Source organism: Panthera tigris, chromosome A2 (assembly GCF_018350195.1).
Source record: "Panthera tigris isolate Pti1 chromosome A2, P.tigris_Pti1_mat1.1, whole genome shotgun sequence".
In the NCBI taxonomy this organism is placed as follows: domain Eukaryota; kingdom Metazoa; phylum Chordata; class Mammalia; order Carnivora; family Felidae; genus Panthera; species Panthera tigris.
This window is the reverse complement of record NC_056661.1, coordinates 104,491,471-104,516,176: the sequence shown is the minus strand read 5'-3', so window position 1 is coordinate 104,516,176 and position 24,706 is coordinate 104,491,471. Positions and strand designations below refer to the sequence as shown.

The 24,706-nt window shown below is 35.9% G+C and overlaps 1 protein-coding gene across 6 annotated transcripts in view; it reads left to right on the top strand.

Moving 5' to 3' along the window:
* The first annotated feature begins 817 nt into the window (after window positions 1-817).
* VWDE (von Willebrand factor D and EGF domains) overlaps window positions 818-24,706 on the top strand; it is a 77,099-nt gene continuing 53,210 nt past the window's right edge. For 2 of the 6 annotated variants that reach the window (XM_042967384.1, XM_042967362.1), the window contains exons 1-4: window positions 827-1,461; window positions 10,629-10,813; window positions 13,363-13,594; window positions 22,812-22,877. In XM_042967384.1, the coding sequence (XP_042823318.1) occupies window positions 1,395-1,461; window positions 10,629-10,813; window positions 13,363-13,594; window positions 22,812-22,877 (550 nt within the window). In that variant the 5' untranslated portion in view covers window positions 827-1,394. Of the gene's footprint in view, window positions 1,462-10,628; window positions 10,814-13,362; window positions 13,595-22,811; window positions 22,878-24,706 lie in introns of all 6 variants that reach the window. The other 4 variants (XR_006211393.1, XM_042967373.1, XM_042967379.1 and 1 more) reach the window with 4 other exon arrangements.

The window sequence follows — 24,706 nt, the reverse complement described above, 5'->3', positions numbered from 1 at the left end:
TTTCTCCCAAAATGGGTTAATACTTACACTTTTGGAAACAAAGTTAAAAATTTTTAATTGTAATTTCTCTTTCAAATAAAAAAAATATATAAACTATTTTTAAAATAACTTCTTTATGCATTTGTACATCTTCTGCCTTTACCACCATGCCTCATCCAAGCCTCAGTCCTTCAGATCTATAGGTGGAACTGTGGCCTGAATCCTGGAGCCCGTCAGGACCTTGGAACTACCTTCTGTTGTCCAGTGTCTTCTTTCCTCTCAAATACCAGCTCTGAAGACAAAGTGCCAGGTGATAGGTAAGGTTCTTGAGAGAATGGAGACTTCCAAAGAAAACCTAGGAAAGTGAGGTTTCATTTAATGACATAGAAGGATGCAGAATCAGGGTGCCTGAGTGTCTCAGTCATTTAAGTGTCCAGTTGATCTCAGCTGGGTCTTGAGCTCAGCATTGTGAGTACTGCGTGTGGAGCCTTCCTAAAAATATCCGTTGTTCCTTTTTTTAAAGCTGGGGGCCTGCTCCCTCTGCAGAACCAACCAGGCATGTGAAGATAACTTCACATTGGACACCATCCACAAGGCAACCTTGGGAATCATGGGACCATATGTTGACCATATCCTGAGTCACTGGGTCACCACTGAGCACCTGAAAAAAAATTTGGGGATCACCAGCAATTACAATGGCTAACTCCACGTGTTTGAAAGTCTCCATGTCCTCCCTCCCACTTCTCAAAACTGTCTTAAAAGCAGAGGAAGAGAGCTACCAGTGTTGTGCCATTAATCTCTACTCCCTCCTCCCATCCTTCATCAATGAGGCCTGAGGTGACAGGAGCAATTTCTGAAAAGCATATGCTCCTCTGGGGGGCAAACCAGCACCCGCAATTGCGAAGTTAAGAATCCATCTGCAGGGATAACCGCAGGCACTGCCCCTTCCAACAGAACCTCACAAAGCTGCTTTTATTGGAGATCCATCTGAACAATTTCTAGGATTATCAGTTTTTCTTAAAGCGTTGTTAAGACAGTGAGACTCGGGGTGCCAAGCTATATCCCGTGAGCTTGCCCTGGATGTACGACTGCCTTTGAGATCCAAGGTGGTGGGTGTGCTACAGCCTGGACCCTGCAGGACCTGGTCTCCCGGGAAAAGGTGGGCGTGGCTTTCCGATGGACGGGCGGGGCTTCTGTGGGAGGAGAGTCGCCGCCGAGGGGCTGCGCGGAAGACTCTCGCTTGTGTCCCAGGAAAGGACAGCTGATTCCCCCGAGCGGGGACATGCAGCGTCCCTGAAGACTGAGCAGGAACGGATTGAGAAAGTCCTGTGATAGGAGGGCTGAGGTGTCCGCAGCCTGCTTACACCCACGGCCCGGGCCCTGCGACGCCTGGGACCCCAAGTGCGGCGGCAGCGATGCTTGGCCGAGTCTGGGCTCTGGCGCTGGCGCTTATGCTCCTGGCCCCGGGACAAGGTTGGCGAGGTAGGGTTCAGGCGGAAGGGAGCGCTGGGGCGCCACTCGGACCTTAGGGAGAAGGGGGCTGACTTCCTGGGTGACACTGGAGCGTCCTTGTGCATCCTATGGCCGCATCTGGTACCTGACCCTCACCGACCTCAGGCCTGCCCTTCTGCCCTCTTTGGTCAGTTTGCAGCCCTTCGGCTCCGTGTGATTTCTTCGTGCTTAGGAGTTTGTCGCCTCCTCTTCTCCCGCTCTAGGACCCTCAGTCCTGTTAGTGTTCCTCGGTTCTGTTTCCTGCTGATATCCTGCTCTTTAAGGTCTCTGATTTACTGTAAGAAACTTTTGCTGGATTTGCCAGCATCCTAGTGGCAAGTGGTGCCGAATTACCCGCAAAGAGTTAACTTCCAAACTGCTGGACATCTACTGCACTCCCACCCCACCGCAGGAAATAAGTAATTGATGAACATTTTATCTCTACAATAAATCAATACGTTAAGTTCTGTGTATGATATTTTAGTATATCTGTTAGAATCCCTCTTGCTGCTGTAGAAGAGATCTCTACGAAGAAAATAGCACCACTCCTGCATCTTTAATCCATTAAAAAGAGGACAGTTTAGAATACAGGGAAGTTAAAACATTAGTTAGCTCTTCCTGATTGCTTTTTGTGGGCGGATAGATGGGAATATTAAATGAAAGTGACTTATTATATTGTAAATTTCCTTATATTTTTTCAGAAATAAATCTGATCTGTGTATATCTGCCCCTTGAAAAAAATACATTTATAATTGCTTAGGGTATAATTTAGTCTTATCATCTTGTTGATCTCAATGTATGTTACTAAGGTGAATTTGCTTTGTAAAAAGAGGAGGGGGGAGAGAAAGCATTTTCCCATGTAAAATTTTAAAAAGAATATTAAAACCCAATATATTATTTCCTGAAATGATACTTTAACAAGGTATCATTAGTCTGTACCTTCTTTCGTTTGCTTACAGATTCACTAGATTTTCATGAAGAACTGTTAAACATAAAAAGCATTAAATATGCATTTATTATAGTTAGATAAAATATTTCCAGAAAAATGACTAATATATATAGAGAGTATCTGCTTCAATGTTTGCCATACAGCACAAAACCCCTTGTTGCCTTTATATAATAGCTTTATAATTTCCCTACTGAGGGCAAATATTAACCCTTACCAAGTTCTAAGTTCATATGTTGGTAAAGTTGATAAGTTTTTTATATCTAATAAAGATGGAAGGAGAGAGGAATAGAAAATATTATTTTTTTCAAACAGCTTTATTGAAATACAGTTTATTGTACCATATAAGTCACTCATTTACAGTGTGGAGTAGTTACTGAAGTATGCAGTGGTCTGTTTTTTAGTATATTCACAGATAGGTGCAACCACTACTGTCAGGTATAGAACATTTTTATCATCTGAAAAAGAAATACTGTACTCCAGCTTTCTGTCCCCTCTTCCCTCCATTACCGTCTCACCTTTGCAACCATAGGCAATCTCCGATCTACTTTCTATTCTATGGATTTGCCTATTCTGGACATTTTAATAAGTGGAATCATATAGCAGCCTGCCTTTTGTGACTGACTTTTTTCACCTAGCTTTATGTTTTCAAGGTTCATTCATATTGTATTGTATTTAGTACTTCATCTCTTTTTATGGTGGAGTAATTTTCCACTCTAAGTATTTCCATTGTACATTCATCAGTTGATGAACATTTGGGGTGTTTACACCTTTGGGCCATGTTTTTAAGTTTTTATTTATTTATTTTGTGGGGGGGAGCAGAGAGAGAGAGAGGGAGAGAGAGAATCCCAAGCAGGCTCTGCATCATCAGCATAGAGCCTGACTAGGAGGACTCAAACTCTCGAACTGTGAGATCGTAACCTGAGCCAAAATCGAGAGTCGGTGGCTTAACTGACTGAGCCACCTGGGCACCCCCACCTTTGGGCCATTATATGTAATGTTACTGTGAACATCCTGGTACAAGCTTTTGGGTGAACACCTGTTTTCATTTCTCTTAGGCATGGATATACCTAGAAGCATACTTATTACTGGAATTACTGGATCATGGAGTAATTCTGTTTAACCTGTTGAGGAACAGCTAGTTCCAAAGTGGCTGCATGTTTTATAGTCTCATAGAAGTGTGTGAGGGTTCTAATGCATCCACATCCCGGTCAACATTGAGATTTTGATTTTAGCCATCTTATTTCGTATGAAGTGACATTTATTTGTGGTTTGATTTGTGTTTTCCTGGTGGCTAATGATGGCAAGCATTTTTTCATGTGTTTATTGGTACCAGTATATCTTCTTTGAAGAAATACTACTCAGATGCTTTGCTGGTGAGTTGTATGAGTTATTTATGTATTATAAATACAATTATCTTACTAGATATGTGATTTGCAATTTTTTCCCCATTCTCTGACTTGTCTTTTCACTTTCTTGATAATGTCTTTTGAAGCATGGGAGTTTTTAATTTTAATGAAATCCAATTTATCTATCGTTTCTTCTGTTGCTTGTTTTTTGTTGTTATTTCTTGGAATCTATTGCCAAATCTAAAGTCATGGAGATTTACCCCAATGTTTTTTCTAAGAGTTTTATAGGTATATATCTTGTATTTTGGTCTTCGATTATACATTTTGAGTTGATTTTTATATATGGCACAACATAAGGGTCCAAGTTTATTATTTTACATGTGAATATCCAATTTTCCCAGCACCATTTGTTGAAAAAGACTGTTCTTTCCCATGAAATGACCTTAGCACCTAGGCTGAAAATCAGTTGAAAACCATAGACACATACATGGGTTTATTTCTGGACTCTCCATATTATTCACTGATCTGTGCTTATCCTTTTTTTTTTTTTAATGTTTATGTATTTTTGAGAGAGAGAGAGTCAGAGCATGAGCAGGGGAGGAGCAGAGAGAGAGGGAGACACAGAATCCGGTGCAGGCTCCAGGTTCTGAGCTGTCAGCACAGAGCCTGACACGGGGCTTGAACCCACAGAACATGAGGTCATGACCTGAGCTGAGGTCAGATGCTCAATGGACTGGGCCACCCAGGCGCCTGATCTATACTTATCCTTATTCACCATGATGCTATTTTGATTGCTGATGTTTTGTAGTAAATTATAAAATAGGAAAATATAATTCCTCCTATTTTGTCTTTCTTTTTTAAGATTGGTTTAGCTATTCTGGGTCCCTTGGAATTCCAAATGAATTTCGAATTAGTTTGCCAATTTCCACAAAGGAGTCACATGGTATTCTGATAGGGATTCTGATAGGATGAACCTTCTTGTTAATTTGGGGCAGATTGCAATCTTAACAACATTAAATCTTATGATCTAGGAATGTGGATGTATTTCCATTTACATAGATTTCTAATTTATTTCAACAATGTTTTGTGATATTTAAATTTACACTTTTTTATTAAATTTATCCCTAAGTAATTTGTTCTTTTGAAGCTATGTGAGTGGAATCATTATTTTAAAGTTTATTTATTTTGAGAGAATGAGAACATGCATGCACGTGAGAGGGGAAGGGACAGATAGAGAGGGAGAGAGAGAATCCCAAGAAGGCTCCACACTGTCAGCACAGAGCCCAAAGTGGGGCTCAATGTAGGGCTCAATCTCGCAAACTGTGAGATCATGACCTGAGCCAAAATCAGGAGTCAGATGCTTAACTGACTGAACCACCCAGGCACCCTCAAATCATTTTTTAAATTGCATTTTCAGTCTATTCTTTGCACATGTGTAGAAGTATAATTAAATTTTGTATCTTGATTTTGTATCCTGAAATCTTCCTAAATGTGTTCATTATAATTTTTGTATGTGTGGGTTTGTTAGGACTTTTTACATAAAAAATCATGTCATATGTGAATAGAGATAGTTTTACTTCTTCTTTTTCAATCTGGATACCTTTTATTTATTTACCTTTCCTAGTTGTCAGAGTTAGAACCTGAAATACCATGTTGAATAGAAGCAGTGAGAGCAGGCATTCCTGATCTTATGAGAAAGCATCCAGTATTTCTTCAAGTATGATGTAACCTGTAGGGTTTTTTGTAGATTCTCTTTATCAGTGGAGAAGTTGCATTCTACTCCTAGTCTTTTTATGTATGTGTGTACACACACACACACACACACACACACATATAAAGAGTGTTAGATTTTTCTCAAATGAGTTTTTCTGGATATTGAAAATCACATGGATTTTTATTTTTTTATTATATCAATATGGAATATTATGTTGATTAGTTTTTGGATGTTAAATCAACCTTGCACACCTGGTTGAAATTCCACTTGGTCATGGTTTATAATTCTTTGTCTAATTTCTAGATTCATGTTGCCAATATTTTGCTGGGGACATTTGCATCCATATTCAAAAGATACATAGGTCTGTAGTCTTCTTTTCTTGTGATACCTTTTTTCTGGTTTTGGTGTCAGTAATACTGGGCTCTAGAATGAGTCTGGAAGTGTTCCATCCTTTTAATTTTTTTTAATTTTTTTAAACTTTATTTATTATATATAGAGAGAGTGCAAGCAGGGGAGAGAGGCAGAGGGTGAGAGGGAAAGAGAGAGAGAGAGAGAGAGAGAAAGAGAGAGAGAGAGAGAGAGAGAGAGAGAGAGAGAGAGAGAATCCTAAGCAGGCTCCACACTCAGCATGGAACAGGATTCAGGGCTCAGTCCCACGACCCTGTGATCATGACTTGAGCCGAAATCAAGACTTGGATGCTCAACTGACTGAGCCACCCAGGTGCCCCTAGTATTCCATCCTTATATATTATTTAGAAGTGTTTCTGAAGAAATGGTTTATTCCTTAAATGTTTGGTAGAATGCAGCATTGATGCCATCTGAATCTGGTCTTTATTGTGTGTGTTGTGTTTTTTTGTTTTTTTGTTTTTTTGTTTTTCTCAGTATTTTACATGATACAAATCTATTTGGATTGCTTATTTCTCTTGAGTAAGTTTTGGTGTTTGTGTCTTTTTAGGAACTTTCCAATCTCATCTAAGTTACCTAATTTATTGACATATACCTGTCTATAATAATATTCCTTAATAAGATCTGTAGTGCTGTCTCTTATTTCATTTCAGATTCTGGTAACTGAGTCTTTTTGTTCTCAGTCTAGTTAGAGATATGCCAGTTGTGTTGATTTTTTTTCAGAGAACCAGCTTTTGATTTCATTGACTTTCTCCATTGTTTTTCTATTCTCATTTCATTAATTTCCTCTCTAATCTTTAACATTTCCTTCATTCTGCTTTCTTTAGATGTAGTATGCTCTTCTTTTTCCAGTGTCTTAAGGTACATGGCTAGTTTATTACATTGAGATCTTATTCTTATCTAATGTAAGGATATATGTCTATAAATTTCCCTCTAAGTACTACTTTGACAGCATCTCATAAATATACTGTATCTGTTTTAATCTTTTCAGTGTATTTTGTCATTTCCTTCTTAATTTCTTTTTTGAGTCATCAATTATCTGGGTTGTTTAATTTACACATATTTGTAAGCTAATTAAATTTATTTTTGCTGTTTCACAATTTCATTCCATTATGGTCAGAGAACATATTTTGCATGACTTGTGTGTTTTTTTTTTTAATTTATTGAGGTTTATCTTGTGGTGTAGTTTATTGTCCATCCAGGACAATGTTCCATATGCACTTCAGAAGAACTTATATTTGCTGGTTTTGACAGGTATGTCCTATAGATGTCTTTTAGGTCAAGTTGGTTTATAGTACTGCTCTAGCTCTATTTCTTTGTTATCTTCTGCCCAGTTTTGTATTCATATTGAAAGTGGAATATTGAAGTCCCCAACTACTACTGTTGAAGTATGTATTTTTTCCCATTTCTATCAGGTTTAACTTGATATATTTTCATGCTCTCTTATTAGGGGTGTGTGTGTGTGTGTGTGTGTGTGTGTGTGTGTGTGTATTTGTAATTGAGTATCTTCCACATGGATTGAACCTTTCATCATTACAAAATGCCCCTCCTTATTTCTGGTAATATTTTTAAAGGTTTTTTTGTCTGATATTAATACAGACAGTCTAGTTTTCTTGTGGTTGCTGTTTGCATGATATTGCCCATACTTTTACTTTCAATCTATTTGTATTCTTTACAAGAAGCATTCAGTTTGCCTGTTGACGTACAAAGCAGGGCAAGGTAAAGAGATTTAGCAAACTGGACACTCTCTGACCTTGTTTTTCAGCCTTTTGTGTTGTTGCAGAACTCAGTTTTATTGTGAATATCAGAAGCTTTAGGGAAGCTAGCAGATTTTCAAAAATTTACAAATATTTGAAATTCCCATAGGGCAATATACCAAAGGTTTTTTAATTATAAACTCAAATATTATGAAGTCCCTGTTTTCAGGCATTAAGCCTGTTCATCTCTTAAAAATACAGTGATTTATCTAGTTTCTTAACAAATTTTTTGTCTACCAATTATGAATCTTAAAGAATCCTGGCCATTGTGTTAAACTAGAAAACAATCTAGTACGGGTTACCTTTTATGTACAAATAAAACTAGAAAATTTTTTTATACTGTATCATTATGTATCCTTTATAACTTGACACATTCTCCTACAGTATTTGAAATCCAAGTATTATATCCTATTAAATCCTATTATATGCTGTCTCACTTATTTGAATCCCATTGTGATTCAAATAAATGGATATGTAAATTTAAGTGAATATTTTATATGTACTTTTTTATGAGGGAAAAGTTATGTTGGAAGTTTGCTAGAAAGCTTAGCACATCATTCACGTCATGAATAAGTGAGATGGGCTTGTAGAACTATTAGTATTTGGGGAGCTGAGTCCCCACATTTCCAAATGGAAACCAAGACTATCCTTATAATTCTCACTTTGTTAATTGTGTACTGCATTCTAAAGTTAAGGCTGTCATGAGATTTTTAAGAGTGTGGCTTGTTCATTACTAATAAGATTTAAAAATTTTCTACAGAGACCTTGAACATTTTTAAAAAGACAAGTAGATTTTTTAGAAAAAACTGAAATGATCAATATAAAAAATATAGGCTGTTATTATTTATATGATTTAAGACTTTTCCTCTAAAATAAATATTAAGTAAAAATAAATACAGGTCTAACAATTTCTGTGTAGATATTATATAGTTCTTTGGTATTGCTGATGTTACACTGTGATTGCTACTATATTTATTACATCTTCAGCTTTGGACTAGAAAACAGTTATTGAGAGTGTAAAATTAGAGAAAATGTGAGAGCTACAGAAGCACTTAGGAAGAAGAAATACCACACAGAATAAAGATGGACTTAGTGACTTTTTTCCGAACACAAAATTCTACTGCAGGAAAGAGAACAGAGAAAACATCTCAATAATTCATGCAAACCTCACTAGGAATCTCTTTTTAAATATTTCCTTAGTTTCTAACCAGGTACAGTGTTCTGGTATTGATAGGACCTTAGAGTTATTTCAAAATTAGATGAAATGATAGCACATCCCCTGAGTTCCATCCATACACATTTTATGAAATATTTATCCAGTGTTGACAGATTGAGATCATTAAAGTCAATAGAGCTTTTTGGATTACATTTTTCTTGGGAAATTTAAAACTGGTATAGCAAGAGATAAAAGGAAGAGGAAACTTTTGTGCTTATTCCTAAATTTTTTTACTCTAAAAATTCTTTAAGAACACTACATTTTGTGCAATTTAATTGTAATATCTACAAATGACAAAATGAACAGCAAAAAATCATAATAAAAATTGTATAAGCTACATTTATGATATCTACTTGCAAATTAGTATTTCTAGTTTATGCCCTTAAGTTCAGAAATTGATTTTGATTGAAAAACACCTCTGTAACCTAAAATTATGTATATATGTTTGAGAGTTTTGTTCAGTTAGATAAATTTGTCCCACAGTGAGGTACCTTAGTAATGATTGGATTTTTCTTTCCCGTTTCAATTTCATGGATATTATCTTTATAATAGTGCTTTCCTTCAGTGTATGTAATAGCTAATATTTGGAGATTTTCTACCTACTGTGTCAACAAGAAACTCTGGTACCCAAATAAGGGCAGTTCTCTGCTCCCTATCATTCGAGAGTACAGGAAGCTCAAACAAGAGTCATATTTCTAGGACGTCTCTTCTTCTGACATCTGCTTCTCTCTTTTTTTTATTTTTAAAAAAAATTTTTTTTTAACGTTTATTTATTTTTGAGACAGAGAGAGACAGAGCATGAACGGGGGAGGTTCAGAGAGAGAGGGAGACACAGAATCTGAAACAGGCTCCAGGCTCTGAGCAGTCAGCACAGAACCCAACGCTCTGTGCTTGAACTCACAGACCGCGAGATCATGACCTGAGCCAAAGTCGGCCGCTTAACCGACTGAGCCACCCAGGCGCCCCTGCTTCTGTCTTCTTGATGGGAAGAGGAGCCTGATGTTCTGCCTCTGTGGGTTTCACAGAAGTATCTCCCAGGCCAAGTGCTGCTAAGACAACTTCCCCAAAAAACTACGGAACTCTTCTTTTTCGCCTTCAAAACTGTACCCCTGAACCCCATTCCTTTTCCTGTGTTTGGTAGTAAAAAGGGATTCCAATACTTTATCTTAAAAAAAAAAAAAAAAAAAAGAAAGAAAAGAAAGAAAAAAGCTTGACAACTTTATATTCTTTCCTGTACTGAAGAATGCAGGAAGCTTCAGTAGGAGGGCATTTTGCAAAAATTAGATTAGCATTAAAAGCTTAATTTACTTTGTTGCCTTTCAGGACTTGGTAGAGATGGATATTGGGGGACATATAGTTACTGGGAAGGAAAACAGGTCATGGAGGGTCAGTAATGGCATTCAAACCTGGAAGGCCATCCTCAAGAGGAGGCTTATAGGGGCTGTAACTTCAGACGGAAAGAATGAAAAACAACAACAACAAAAACCTATGTCAACAGTGATAACAACATTAACTGTCCAAATTAAATGAAAATAAAATTCTTGAAGCTCAAGTACCTCAAAAGCACATCCTACAGTTTGCTGACTGGATTATTGCCTTTATGAAAAGTGGAATACATCTTTGACTTACTAAGAGACCCTGACATTTCTGATGGTCCTTATGTGCAGCTGTGGATTATTTGTTTAATTTGGGGAAAGAATCAATTTTAATTGAGGGCTAACCCATGTTAATGAAGGAAACACGTACTTAAGATACTGTCTTTCCCTCCTAGCTCAAGAGTGCTCTCCTGGGGGACACCAGATTCTTCAGAACCCGTACCGAAGTGTGCATTTTGACTCTTTGCAACTACAGCATTCTCCCTTTCAAAACCTGGTGTGTGACCGTTCCCTGTCTCCCGGATGGTATCGGTTTCTCATCTTTGACAGACCTGCTGAGATGCCAACCAAATGTGTTGAGGTATTTCAACTCACTAAGAACTACATGTGCTTTTTCTTATGTATGTTTTCATGAGGGTCGAATCTTGTTACAACCAGTTTATTTCTCACTCTAAAATATGTTTTTGCTTGTGTATCAAGATTGAGTTAATCCAAAGAGGTATCTCCATGTTCCCTGTTCTCATAGTAATAGTAATAACAATGGTTAATGCTATGCTCATGCAGTCCACCAAGGGTTTTTACCTACAATATCTTATGTCGTTTTTATAATGGCTCTACAATGTAACCTGTCATCATTATTTCCATCATATAGCACAGGAAACATAGATTCTTAGGTGAAACACTCCTACTAGAGTTACCCAGCTACCCAGTCAAACACCCAAGTTTTGATCACAGACCACCAGTCTCCGGAGCTCACGTCCTGAACCACACACAAGTAACCTGCTAACAGTAAAATCATGTGTATTCCAAGTACTTCATTTCTGGTCAGTTTTAAATAGAAGGTTCATTCCCCTTATTGTTACTCACCTTTTGTGAATTATGCGGAAGCAGGAATTATTTTCCCTTTTAAACATGCAATGTAAAAAAACTCAGTAAAAATATCCAAATTTTAACAATATTTAATTTTAATTGGTGACATGTGGCTATCTTATTTTTTCCTTTTTGTTTATTTGCTTGTCACTTTTGTGGCATTTTGTTTGTGATAAACAAAAAAAATCAGAATTTAAAAGTAAAATTTGAAGAAATTACAGGAAATTTACTACATCCTTAAATATTTGCGTTCTTTTTCCTTGCCTGAACTAACTATAATTGAATCTAGAACCTGACACAAATGTAAAGGTGAGATGATTCCGCTGGGTCTGTGCCCCCATGAGGAAGTGTTCTCTGCCCCCACTCTTTCATCTCCTACTTGAACCAAGGCTTTGCAGCATTGAACTGGAGAAGTGATTTTTTTTTAACTCTACAGGATAATACATGTCTGTGTAAATAAATGTGCACTACAGAAAACTTAGAAAATAAGAGACATTTAATAGAATAACATTCATTCAGTCATCATCCACCCACATAGTCATACCTCCATTCACATTTTTCTGTCATTCCCTCTTTTCATATTGTTCTTTAAGGTTCATGCTACATGTTAAATTGCATAACATGCTTTTTTCAGGTACCATTAAAGCATTAACATTTTCCTATGCTGTTGAATATTCTTTAAAATTAATTTTGAACATAATATTCTATCACTAGTGTATTTTAGTAAGATTATTTTTATAAGTAAAATTAGTGAAGGTTAGTATCTTTTTGATACATATAATTGTTTTTAGAAAATATAATGCTAATATTTCACTTCAGTAGCAGTAGATAAAAGTACCTTGTCTAATAATATTTATTTGTTTTGAGAGAGAGGAGAGAGAAGGAGACCGCAGAGGAGGGGGAGAGAGAGAGGGAGAGAATCCCAAGCAGGCTCAGTGCTGTCAGTGCAAAGCCCGACACGGGGCTCAGTTTCAGGAACTGCAAGATCATGAACTGAGCCAAAACCAAGAGTCAAATGCTTGACCTACTGAGCCACCCTGGTGCCCTTGTGATCTTAGTTTTTAAGTGGATAATAATATATCATTAAAATAAAATAAGTATAATAATGTGACAATATAATCCTATTAAATAATATTTCCTATTAAATTCTTATTTGTCTTATATTTTTAAAATTATTATTTAAACACAACTATTAGTCTTTTCCTTTATGATTTCCTTTGCTATTAAGCATGGGGATAATAATAATACTGAGCGCTATAATCTGGCTAATAATTACTGAGTCATTGCTATGTAGAAATTATATTGTGTACATAATTATGTTTATAGCTCACCATAGTACAGTGTGGTACATTCTGCAATCCACCTAGAACAAAAGGAAAAGATGGATGTTGAGTTCTGTCCCAAGGTCATGCATTTAACAAGTGCCTGGGTCCTTCCCAAGTCATATATAGTTTCTTCTTATTTTTCCTGGATTAGTTTTCTGTTTAATTCCATTTTCCATCTGGAAGTGATTTTGCTAATTGGCTTCAAGTGAGGCTTTAACTTCCTTTCTTTCCCCAAATCGCCAACCAGTTGTTTCATCACCAAATTCTGAACAGTCCTTTCCTTCTCCCCTGATTTTTGATACCTCTTAAACTGTGCATTAACTTCTTACATATACTATATTTAGTAATTTCAGAAGAAATCTCCAAGGTGAGTTTATCTTTTTGCTCTGTATTAAGATAACTTCAGATTCACCTATCTTACCTTAAAATATATTGCTATGATAGTAAGTTATCTGATACTGAATTTCTCTTGTTCATAATACAAAAGTAACACAGAATAAATTTAAATTGAGTAAGGTTATATTAATTATGAGCAATCTACCTTAAATTTAATATTCCATAAAGTTACTTTTATAGTACAGGTACAAGTTATTAGATTTTTTTAAATGATAAGTTAATATTTTAAAGGTGGTTCAGAAAAAAATGCAAAGTTGATTTATCTATCACATGTGAAAATAACTTGGATTTTCAACTTTTGTTTTCTCTATTGCAAAAGATGAATCACTGTGGAACACAGGCCCCCATCTGGCTATCCCTGAGAGATTCAGAGACACTGCCTTCACCTGGAGAGATCAAGCAACTGACAGCTTGTGCCACATGGCATTTTTTGTTTAACGCTACAAAAGACTGCTGTCTTTTTCAAATCCCAGTGTCTGTAAGAAACTGTGGAAAATTTTTTGTGTACTTACTACAGCCCACTCAAGGTTGTATGGGATATTGTGCAGAAGGTAAGAAAACATGAGTAATATCCATGAACTACTAGTCACAGAACTGTGTGTGTTGCTCTGTTTGGGCCATTCTCTGGATAGGTTGTGTTGAGATAATACAAATCTCACTGAGTCTTGGTCTGCCTCTATTGCTAGAGTGAAGCTAAATTTCTGGTTTAAATTGGCCAAATCTGTTTAGGATTCTTTACCAAGATCTTAAGATCCTCAGAAATATTTGCTGATGTGAAAGTATCAAAGCAGATTTCTTGCCATTCCTCCCATTGAACATAACGATTGAGCTTGTTAAAACTTCTTTGGTTTCCTCATGCCCTTTCACCCTTTTTAATTAAAGGATGAGGATGGTGAGTGAAAGATGTCATAGACTCTGGGTCTGGAGTTCTCTCTTGTCCAGCAAGAGAGCGGACGCAGGATTGAAATGCAAGAGAGGCTAATGTCAAGGAAGAGACGAGACACGAGTAAGGGTCCTTGCTCGTTTTTATTAGGATCAGAAGGCTTACAAGCATGATGGACATGCACAAAGAGACTGTGAAACCGTGAACATTAACTCATGGGTGTGAGGGAAAGGGGCTTTTGAATATATTTGGCATTAGGGGTTTGGGTCAATACAAAACAAAGTCCTGGTGCCAAGCAGATGGTTGTTTACGGCAGGCATGAGTCTGTTTATCTTAGCTAGCCTAGGGAATAAGACAGAAAGAGCATGCTACAGTCAGGGTCAACAAGGCACCTTTCTTTTGCTAATTAGCTCCACTCTGGGCAACTTTGCCCTGCTGCCATCCATAGCCCTCTTTACCTGTTTACCTATTTTGGTCCTTCCTTCCTGTGAAAGCAGCTTTCTGCTATTGTACTATGTTGGGGGCTGCTTCCACCCTGAATACCTAATCTTGTTTACCTCATCTTGGATGTTTTCATCCTGAAATTTCCTATTCCTATATCTTTGTCCTATACTGGGGGCCTTTTCCCTGTTTACCTAATCTTTGATGCTTTCATTCTGTGGCTTCCTATTTCTTTATGCCTTGTTAACCCATGGGTGCAAGCTCAGGGAATTCCTAAGCTTATTCCACACAAAAAGATATCATGCAAATGTGTTTTAAGTTATTTCATCTTTCATTCATTAATATTGATTGAATGTTTATCCTTTGCCAGAAATTATTTTAGGCCTTAGGGTTATGGTAATGAACAAGACAAATAAGATATCTTCCCTCGTGGAACTCACATTCTAGTGGAGTGCCTCAGACATAGAAAAATAAACTGGATATGACTCAAAGAATAAAATAAATATCCACGAGTCCCTACTACATCAAGACATGATTAGAGAAATAAATTGATGGAAGAAAGGAGACAAACCTTCCTTAAAGAAGAATTGCAAATATTTGTAGTTAGTATCCCACGTAGGATATGGGGCCTAATTCCTTTCATTTTGATTGTGAGCAGTATTTAGTGACTTGTTCCCAAATAATAGTGTATAGAAAGGAAAATACAGTGATTTTATAAGGGAGAAACGTAGTAGACACTGTATTAACCAAGTGATCAAGGTTAATATCATGAGTGATAATGTATGTTGATATCAGTTACCTGCTGATAACATGCAGTAAGATGTACTTCTCCTTTGTGGTATAATTCCCTAAAAGCCATAACCCCAGTATAATCATGAGAAAATTCATACAAATCTAAAGTGAGAAATATTATACAAAACACCTGTGAAAAATACTCTTCAAAAGTGTCAGAATCATGGAGAGTCATGAGAGAGTGAAAAAACTGTCACAGATTGGAAAAGATTAGAGAAACATGATGAATAATGCAATATGATGATATCCTGGATTGAATACTGGAACAGAAAAGAATGTTAGCAGAAACTGGTAAAATCCAAATAGACTTTTCAGTTTATTTAAGAATAGAGTCCTAACTGGGACACCTAGGTGGCTCAGTCGGTTAAGCATCCGACTCTTGATCTCAGCTCAGGTCATGATCACACGGTTGTGAGTTTGAGCCCCACATTGGGCTCTGTGCTGACAGCACAGGGCCTACTTAGGGTTATCTTTCTCTCTGTCTCTACCTCTGTCTCTTTCTCTCTCTCTCTCTCTCCCCCTCTCCCCTTGCCCCGCCAAAATAAATAAACTTAAAAAAAAAAAAAAAGAATAAAGTCCTAAGATCAATTTCTTAGTTTTAACAAATGTATCATGGTTTTGTAATATGTTAACATTAGTGAAAGGGTATTATTACCAGGAAAGCTCCATATTATTTTTGCAACTTTTATGTGCATTTAAAATTACTTTTAAATAAAATTTTTATCACAAACTGAAAATAAAAAATAAAATTGTTTTTGGAAGCAAAATGTGTTATAAATTAGAGAAAACTGGTCAGTGCAATAGTGATTGACTGGCACAAGGATGCTGTCTCACCCAGAGTACCTGAAGAAGGTCTCTCTGACAGTTGATGAACTTGAGCTGAGCTCTGAATGAGAATGAACCATCCATGAAGACATATGGGGAAAGAGCATTCTAGGTAGAAAGAACAACAAATGCCAGTGTCCTTAGACAGGTATGAAGATGGCTGTTCAGTGAACTGAAGGAGGAACAACATGGCAGGAAGACTGAATGGATGAGACTTCAGAGATGAGATCAGAGAAGTAGGAAGGGGACAGAATCTGTAGGGTATGTTGACTGTGGTAAGAACTTAGAGTTAGTCATAACTGCAGTATAAAGCCTTAATGGGATTTAAAATAGGTGAATATGATCTATGGATTGTATTTAAAAGACTCCATTGAAGAGGCTGTGGAAAGACAGTGGTGGCTCAAAGGTTGGGGAAGGAGGAAATGGTTTAGACTAGTGGCAAAGAGAAGAGGTTATTGAGTTGGAATGTCTTTTGGAGGCAGAGCTCATGCATTAGATATGAGAGAAGGTGGAAAGAAAGGAACCAAGGACAAGGCCTAGGTTTGTTGCTTGAGCAGCTGAGATAGGAAAGCAACACATTAGTTGGAGAGAGAAAGGAATGAACAGTTCTGTTTTGGCTTGTTATCTAAGAAAGGACATGAGATATACAGACATAAAATGCACAGCGGATTCGTGAGGCTGCCACTGACCATGTTGTTGACTAAGGATGTTGGAGAAGAGGGTAGTTCCCATAATACACCATCATGGAGCTCACAATAGATAATTGAACTTAATGAGTTTTTTGGGTTTTTTTTCTCTGTGCTCAATTATGACTGTGAACTTTTTGAAGGCAATGTACCCTTTATATCAAGGTCTCATGACCTCATGCCCAGTACCAAGTAAGGACACAACAAATGCACATTAATAGAAGTGTTTAATAGAACTAGTGACCCACCTCCTCAGATACAAAGAGCTCAAAATGGAAAGAAGCTACATAATGGTGATTTTTTACTTGGACTGCTTAGACAGGAATGAAGCTGATAATTGAGGGATTTATTCTTGGTTGGGGATGGAGAAAGTTTGCTGATATGTGACCAAATTATGGGAGGAAACCAATATCCCTCTACTATGTTATCTGGAGACTGAAAATGCTAGGAGATACTGTTCTGGATTAGTGCTCTTAAACTAGGCCAAACACTTGATTTAGCAAACAATGACAATCGTGTTAGTAATGCCTATGAATATTTTCATCTTGAGGTTGTTAGATTATCCAAAAACAAAAACAAAAAAAACCTACAAATAATAGATATGGCAAAACAATGGCTAGGAATATACATGGAACCACAAATTGCAATGAGTGGTGTGAATGAGAAGATTAAAAGTTGCTGTAGGTGTGCCTGGGAGGCTCAGTGGGTTGAGTGTCCAATTCTTGGTCTTCACCCAGATCATGGTCCCACGATCATGGGATCAAGCCCCACATTGGGCTCTGTGCTGGGTGTGGATCCTGCTTGGGATTCTCTCTCGCGCGCTCTCTCTCTCCCTCCCTCCCTCCCTCTCTCCCCTTCTGCTCCTCTCCCCCACTCATGTTTTCTCTCTCTAAAATGAAAATTAGAAAAAAAAAGTTGCTGTAGATGAGAATACCAAAGGTGAAGGAGGGTGAAATTTATAATGAGGAACCACAGAAGAAAGCCTCTTCTGAGAAAAGGGCATTGACATGGAGAGTTTGAGGGTAAACAGTCCTGGGTCAGATAAAAAGTGTGGGGAACAACATCCCAGACAACAACAACAACAGCACGTAAAAGACCTTAAGGCAATAAGTGTGGTGTTGCTCCCAAGAGTGAAAGTAGCACAGAGATGTTGGATCGCAAAGAGTGAGCAGAGTATTACAAGACATGGGTTGGAAAGGCAGCAGGGTCTGCTAGTTAGGGAACTCTTCATTTTATTCTGTGCTTTGAGAAGTCTTAAGAGAATTATCCTGAGAGCTTTAGCCAGTAAGTCTTCACATTTCTTACACAGCTGCTAGCCAGCTACACCTGGTTGAAAGCAGTATGTTCAGGAAGGACAGCAACTGCTCAGTTAATAGAGCTAATGTTATCCATTAGGAAGGAGAGAATCCAGAGAGATGCATCTTGAGTGGCCAAGGTGAGAGATTTGAAAAATGTCTTTTTAGTATTTTTCAATATTCTTGTCATCAAAATAGTTAATTTTTACAAAATTTCTAATAATATTACCAAGTATTTGTGGAAAATTGCATAGGTATTTCAATGGGAAAAAACCCAACAACATATCTACATTATTTTTTAAGAAATATTGATTACTATTAAAAATGAAAACAGAACTTTTATATCATGGAATATCATAAAAGCAGTCACTTAGACAAAAATATTGTTTACATTGAATTTAAAAACTCAATACATATAATTTGCATTTTTTGACATGCTGTTAATACTTAAAAAAATATGTCCTGTTAATGTCATTCCCGCCCATTCATTTTCTCAAGTTTGAATATTCAAAAGTATTTCTTTTATTCTTCATATTCATGTCTTCCTACTGGTTTTAAGTAAAGAGAATTTCTGGGAGAAGATTGTTATTTTTTACTTTTTGTATATAAGTTATTAATCGATATACACATGAATTATCTTCTCTGATGTGCCAATAAAAGCTTACCTTGAAATACTATTTAAACTTGAATTAGAATTCCTGGATAGCAAACAGAAATGAATCATATAATCCTCTTAAGTGTCTCTTTCTCTTGCTTACCAAGAATCTGAAGCAGATGTTCCGGGCTGATGATGACTTGGCCATTTACAATGTCAGGCTGAGGTCTCTGTGAGTCTCTAGGAGTCTCTAGGCTTTTTCTTCACAGTGACGAGATGAAGGTCCAGTTTTTGCTCTTTATGTGCATTTTAGACAGGATAAAAGGGGAAGCCCAAAGGATAAAAAGAGAGCTTGTGCTAACTGGAATTTACCTCCCCTTAAGGAGCTTATTTGGAAGAAGTCTTATCACAACTACTTCAGAAGAATTCTTTGGCTTATCTCTGTCTTCAGAGGCAATCTGTGAAATCTCCTTTTTTACTTGGACATATTTCTGTCACCAGCTAATAGGCTATTGGATAGGCAACAATCCATCAGGTATATTTAACTTAAAAATCATCAAAACAGGGGTGCCTGGGTGGCTCAGTTGGTTAAACGTCCACCTTTGGCTCAGGTCATGATCTCACAGTTCATGAGTTCTTACAGCCCTGTGTTGGGCTCTGTGCTGACAGCTCGGAGCCTGGATCTTACATCAGATTCTGTGTGTGTGTCTTTCTCACTGCCCCTCCCCCTGCTAATGCTCTGTGTGTGTCTCTCTCTCTCTGTCAAAAATAAACAAATATTAAAAAAAATTTTGAACGTTATCAAAACAGCACAAATTAAAGAAAATTGTCACCATTTTAATAATATATTCTTATGACTTTTGTTTTTTATAACTTACATATAATTTTCATACACTTTATCTACAATTTCTATAAGGCAAAGAAGACAAGAAACACTAATTCAAGATTACACTTATAATCAATGCCATTCAAGCCAAAAGATTTATATATGTTATTTACTGAGAAAAGTTCATTGGAAAATGTTTTTTCATATTTTCCACGTTTGTACTTAGCAAGGTGGTTATTAGGTCCTTATGCTATACAAAGAGGCATTATATCAATTGGAAGTAGGCCATGAGAAATTGAGGACATATACTATATACCCTACAGCACCCACTAAAATATGTGTGTGTATCTAATAGCCAATAAAATAGATAAGATACACAAAATACACCTTTTAGAGATACAGAAACAAGTGAAAAGTGCCAAAAGGACAAATAGAAAATAGCAACATGATAGATTTAAACCCTAGAATATCAATAATTATATTAAATATATGTGATCTAAACACCCCAATTGAAAGTCAGAAATTTTCAGATTGGATAATAAAAGCAACACCCAACTATAACTATAGGCTGCCCAGAGAAGCCCATGTTAAACATAAAGAAAAATGAGGTTATAAATATGAGGAAAGAAAAGGATTGACTTAGGTACCACAAATGACAAGAAATCTAGAGTGGCATTGTACATATCAGACAAAGTAAATTATTGAGCAAAGAATATCACCTAGAAGAACAAGGGTCATTTCCTAAAGATAAAAGGATCAACTGAACAACAGGATAAAATGGTTCTAAATACTTATGTACCTAAAAACAGAATTCAAAATACAGGAAGCAAAACTTACAGATCTTTAAGAAGAAATAGACAAATTTATGGTTCATGTTGGAGATTAACACTCATCAGTCAATAATTGAGCACATAGAAACAAAAACAAAAAAAATGGAGGAGAGTGGAAAGATTCTATCAATCAACTTGATCTAAATGACATTTAGAGAAGATTCCACAGATGACAGAACAACCCACATTCTTTACAAGTGCACCAGAAACATTTACCAAGATAGATTACATGCTAGGCCCTAGAGTAAGGAAATTAGAATATAAGAAAAAGTTTGATGTTAGTAAAAAAAAAAAAAACAACCCCTAAATATACTGTGAAAACAAGAGAGTTTACAGATCTGTGGGATCTGTAAAAAAAAAAAAAAAAAACAACTCAGTTTATATGTTAAGAAACTAGAAGCAGCACAAATGAGACCCAAAGTAAGCAGAAAGGAAATAACGATCAGAGTGAAAATCAATGGAATAATACACAAAATGAAAAAAGTAAAGGCAGAGGTTTCCAATATCAGGAATAAGAGAGGTGATAAAATACAGACTCTCCAGATATTAAAAGAATTATAAGAATAAGGAATTATTATGAATAACTGCCAATACATTTGACAACTTAAATGAAGTAGACAAATTTCTTGAAATACACGGATACTAAAGCTCATTCAAAAGAAAAAATAATTTCAATGGCCCTATAATTGTTAAACAAATTGTATTTTTAGTTAAAATCCATTCCACAGATAAAATAAAACAAACAAACAAGAACCCTGGCCCAGATGGTTTGGGAATTCTTCCAAATAATAAAGGAGGAAATAATACCAATTTTACATAACTTTTCCAGAAAAATGAATAGTAGGGACCAAAAAACTTCTGTAGAGCCAACAATACTCTCAAAGTAAAAGCAAGACACAGACACTCAAGAAAACTATATCCCTCATACATATAAATGCAGATGGTATGATCATATATTTAGAAAATCCAGTGGAATCTACAAAATAGCTATTGGAGCTAGTAAGAAGTAATACTGAAAGAAAAAAGATCAACATGTAAAAATCATTTGTATTTCTTTATATACGTACTAGCAGGAATTTTATCTAAAAATACTAATTATAGTACCAACTATATGAAATACTTAGGAATAAATATGGAAAAAGATGCACAAGACCTATAAAGTGAAAACAGTAAAACTTTGCTGAGAAAAATTGGAAAACTTAAAATAATGGAGAGATAAACCATGTTTATGGAACAAAGATCAATGTTAAGAAACCAATTCTCAAGGTAATTTATAGCTCTAAAACAGTCCTAATCAATATCTCAGCAAGTTTTTTTTTTTTTGGAGATTGACAAATTTTCCTAAAATTTATATGGAAATTCAAAATATCTTCAATACCCCAAACTACCTTGATCAGGAAAAGAGTTGGGCAATTTATAGTGACTTTCAGATTTATCCTAAAGTTAATCTGTAAAGTGTTATGTTTGCATCAAGATAGATCAGTGGATAAGAACAGAGCCCAGAAATAAATCAACACACGTATAATCAACTGATTTTCAACACTAAATATAGTCAATTCTTTAGAAAAAGGACAGTAGTTTCAACAAATTGTTTATACACAAATTTTTAAAAATGAACTGTGATCAAAATGCGTGTAAAAATATAACTCACAAAAGGGGTGCCTGTGTGGCTCAGTCAGTTAAGTGTCGGACTTCAGCTCAGGTCAGGATCTCACGGTTTGTGAGTTCAAGCCCTGTGTCGGGCTCTTTGCTAACAGCTCAGAACCTGGAGCCTGCTTCTGATTCTGTGTCTCCTCCTCTCTCCCTGTCCCTCCCATGCTCATGCTCTGTCTCTGTCTCTCAATAATAAATAAACGTTAAAAAAAAATTTAAAAAAGGTATAACTCACAATGAATCATTAGTTTGAGTTACAAATAACAGAAAACAAGTTGAAATAATGTTTAAAAATCATGAACTCTAAGGATTTTAGGATGTGTCATTGAATCTGAGAAAGAGTTAAATAAGAAGGCCTCAGAAGATATGAGCATTAGAGCACCTCCCATGAGGTTAGCAACAAGAGTCTATACACATTCCTGTAGAACTTCATCATTGACTTGACTCTGCTCTCAAGTCCTTGTCTCTCAGTTTAAATTCTAAATTCTTCCAAGAAGCAGTCTGATGAGCCTGTCTTTGTTCGAGTAGTTACCTTTGTTCCAATGAACCTAGTTTGGCATTGGGTTATAGTTATTACCATGACAGCTGTCAACTCATTTCTGTAACCCTGCACATGATTATAGGGGAAACAAGTTCCACAGAAGTGGTTCAAACCAATTGTTGTATAAATTTATGTAAATTTTAGTTTCATTACTTAATAGTGTAGACTAAAATTTAGGAAACAAGACATGAAAGCTGTAGTTGTTTTAAAATATGATTCTAAATTATCTCTATTTGATCTCATCCTGAAAAGGGAAAATTTTATTATAAATAAAAATGAGAATAAGTAAGTCTTAGTCTATTGAAACATACTTCTCCGAGGAATTGTAATTTCAGATATTTATGTATGTATTTATATCTTTATGCTCAATTGAATAAATATACAAACTTAACCTTTTGCAGCTATTTCTGATGCAAAATTACACCCATGTGACCCTGATGAAATTGAAATTAGTGGTGACTGTGTTCGTAAGTATCAAATTTTATTTTTTTTAACAATTTATAAACTTACAATTTCAAAGTTGTTTTGTTTATTCATTTCTCTTGAGAGAGAGAGAGAGAGAGAGAGAGAGAGAGAGCATGAGCAGGGGGAGGGGCAGAGAGAAAGAGGGAGAGAGAGAATCCCAAGCAAGCTCCATGCTGTCAGCCGAGAACCTGATTCAGGGCTCAGTCTCACAAACTGTGAGATCATGACCTGAGCTGAAATCAAGAGTTGGACACTTAACTGACTGAGCCACCCAGGTGCCCCCATTTCAATGGGTTTTTATGTTCTGTAACTTACTTAGATGTTAGTTATGCTATTTGACTTCACCTCAGTCTCATGACTATCAAAAATAAAAATCACTTTATCCTGCCTGTAAGGAATAGTCCTGGAATTAGCAAATATATGGAGTTGGGCATGTCATACCCTACAGATATTGGTAGAATTCTTTTATGGGGAAATATTTGGCAGTATATCGCAACAATATTAAAAATGCACATATATTTGTCCTCAACAATTCCATTTTCAAAAGTCTAGCTTATAGAAATATTTAAAGAAGCATGTAAGTATTCTCTTTAAAACAGCATTTTTCTAATAATATGAAAAACTAAATTGCAAATATACAATAACTGCTGATGATTCAATATTTTCGGTGTACCCATGATAAAATATTCTATAAACAATATTAAAATTCAGGAATACATTCTTTGATATTAGTAAATATTAATAGCATACTGTAGTTAAGAAATCAAAATATGTAGCACAATCTCATTTTTATTTTCTGAAAGCGATTGCATTTATACCAAATAACTCTTGAAAGATAAACACCAAAAATGTTAATGGTACTCGTAATTTTTCTCCTCCTTCAAATCTGTATTTTTTTTTATTTTCTAAATTAAATTTTTAGAAGTTGTTTACAAACTAAAAAAATCCTATGTCAGTATTTCTTAAAAGAACTCTAAATAGATCGTCTAATAAATTTATGATATCTACTTAAAGGATGAGAAGAGATTAAGATTATTATTGAAACCTTAGCGTTTTTGCGGGATATATTGGTCAAGTATATTGATGATGATATGAGAATATAATAAATGAATATGGGATTGTTGACATATAATTAACTAAGGTGTTTGATAAAATAAACCATAATGACAAAAAACAAATCAGGATAGATTATATAATATTTAGATACCAGTTCTAAAAATTAATGTGTTTTGCCTTTGAAAACTACCCTTATAATAATGCTCAAAATAAGGGGTGCCTGGGTGGCTCTGTCAGTTAAGGATTTGACTCTTGATTTTGGCTCAGATCATGATCTCACAGTTGGGAGGTCAAACCCCAACATGGGCTCTATGCTGGGCGTGGAAGCTGCTTAATAGTCTTCTTCCCCCTTGCTCTCTGCCCCTTCCTCACTTGCACTCTCTCTCAAAAAACAAAATAATAGCACTCAAAGTAAATCCCTCTGAATTGTTTTTCTATGTTCTATTCCAATTGTAAATGGATTTTCCAGCTCCTTTTTCTACTGTTCTTTAAACAAGTTATTATTTTATCTGAAAGTCTCAGTTTAATTAAACACTGTGATTTAAGTTCTTAAGAGAACAAAACAATATCCCTAATAATAGTAATATTAAACATAAAGTATATTTGTTATACTTTATATATAACCTGCATAATAGGTTTGGATTATCTTTCTCATATACATATATTATAGTGAAATCGCTTTTCTTTTCTGAATAAGCAATAAATTTAAGCTATGTATGTATGTTGTACAGAAGGCTTATGCAATTATTGGAAAAAAATGCTATACAAAATCATA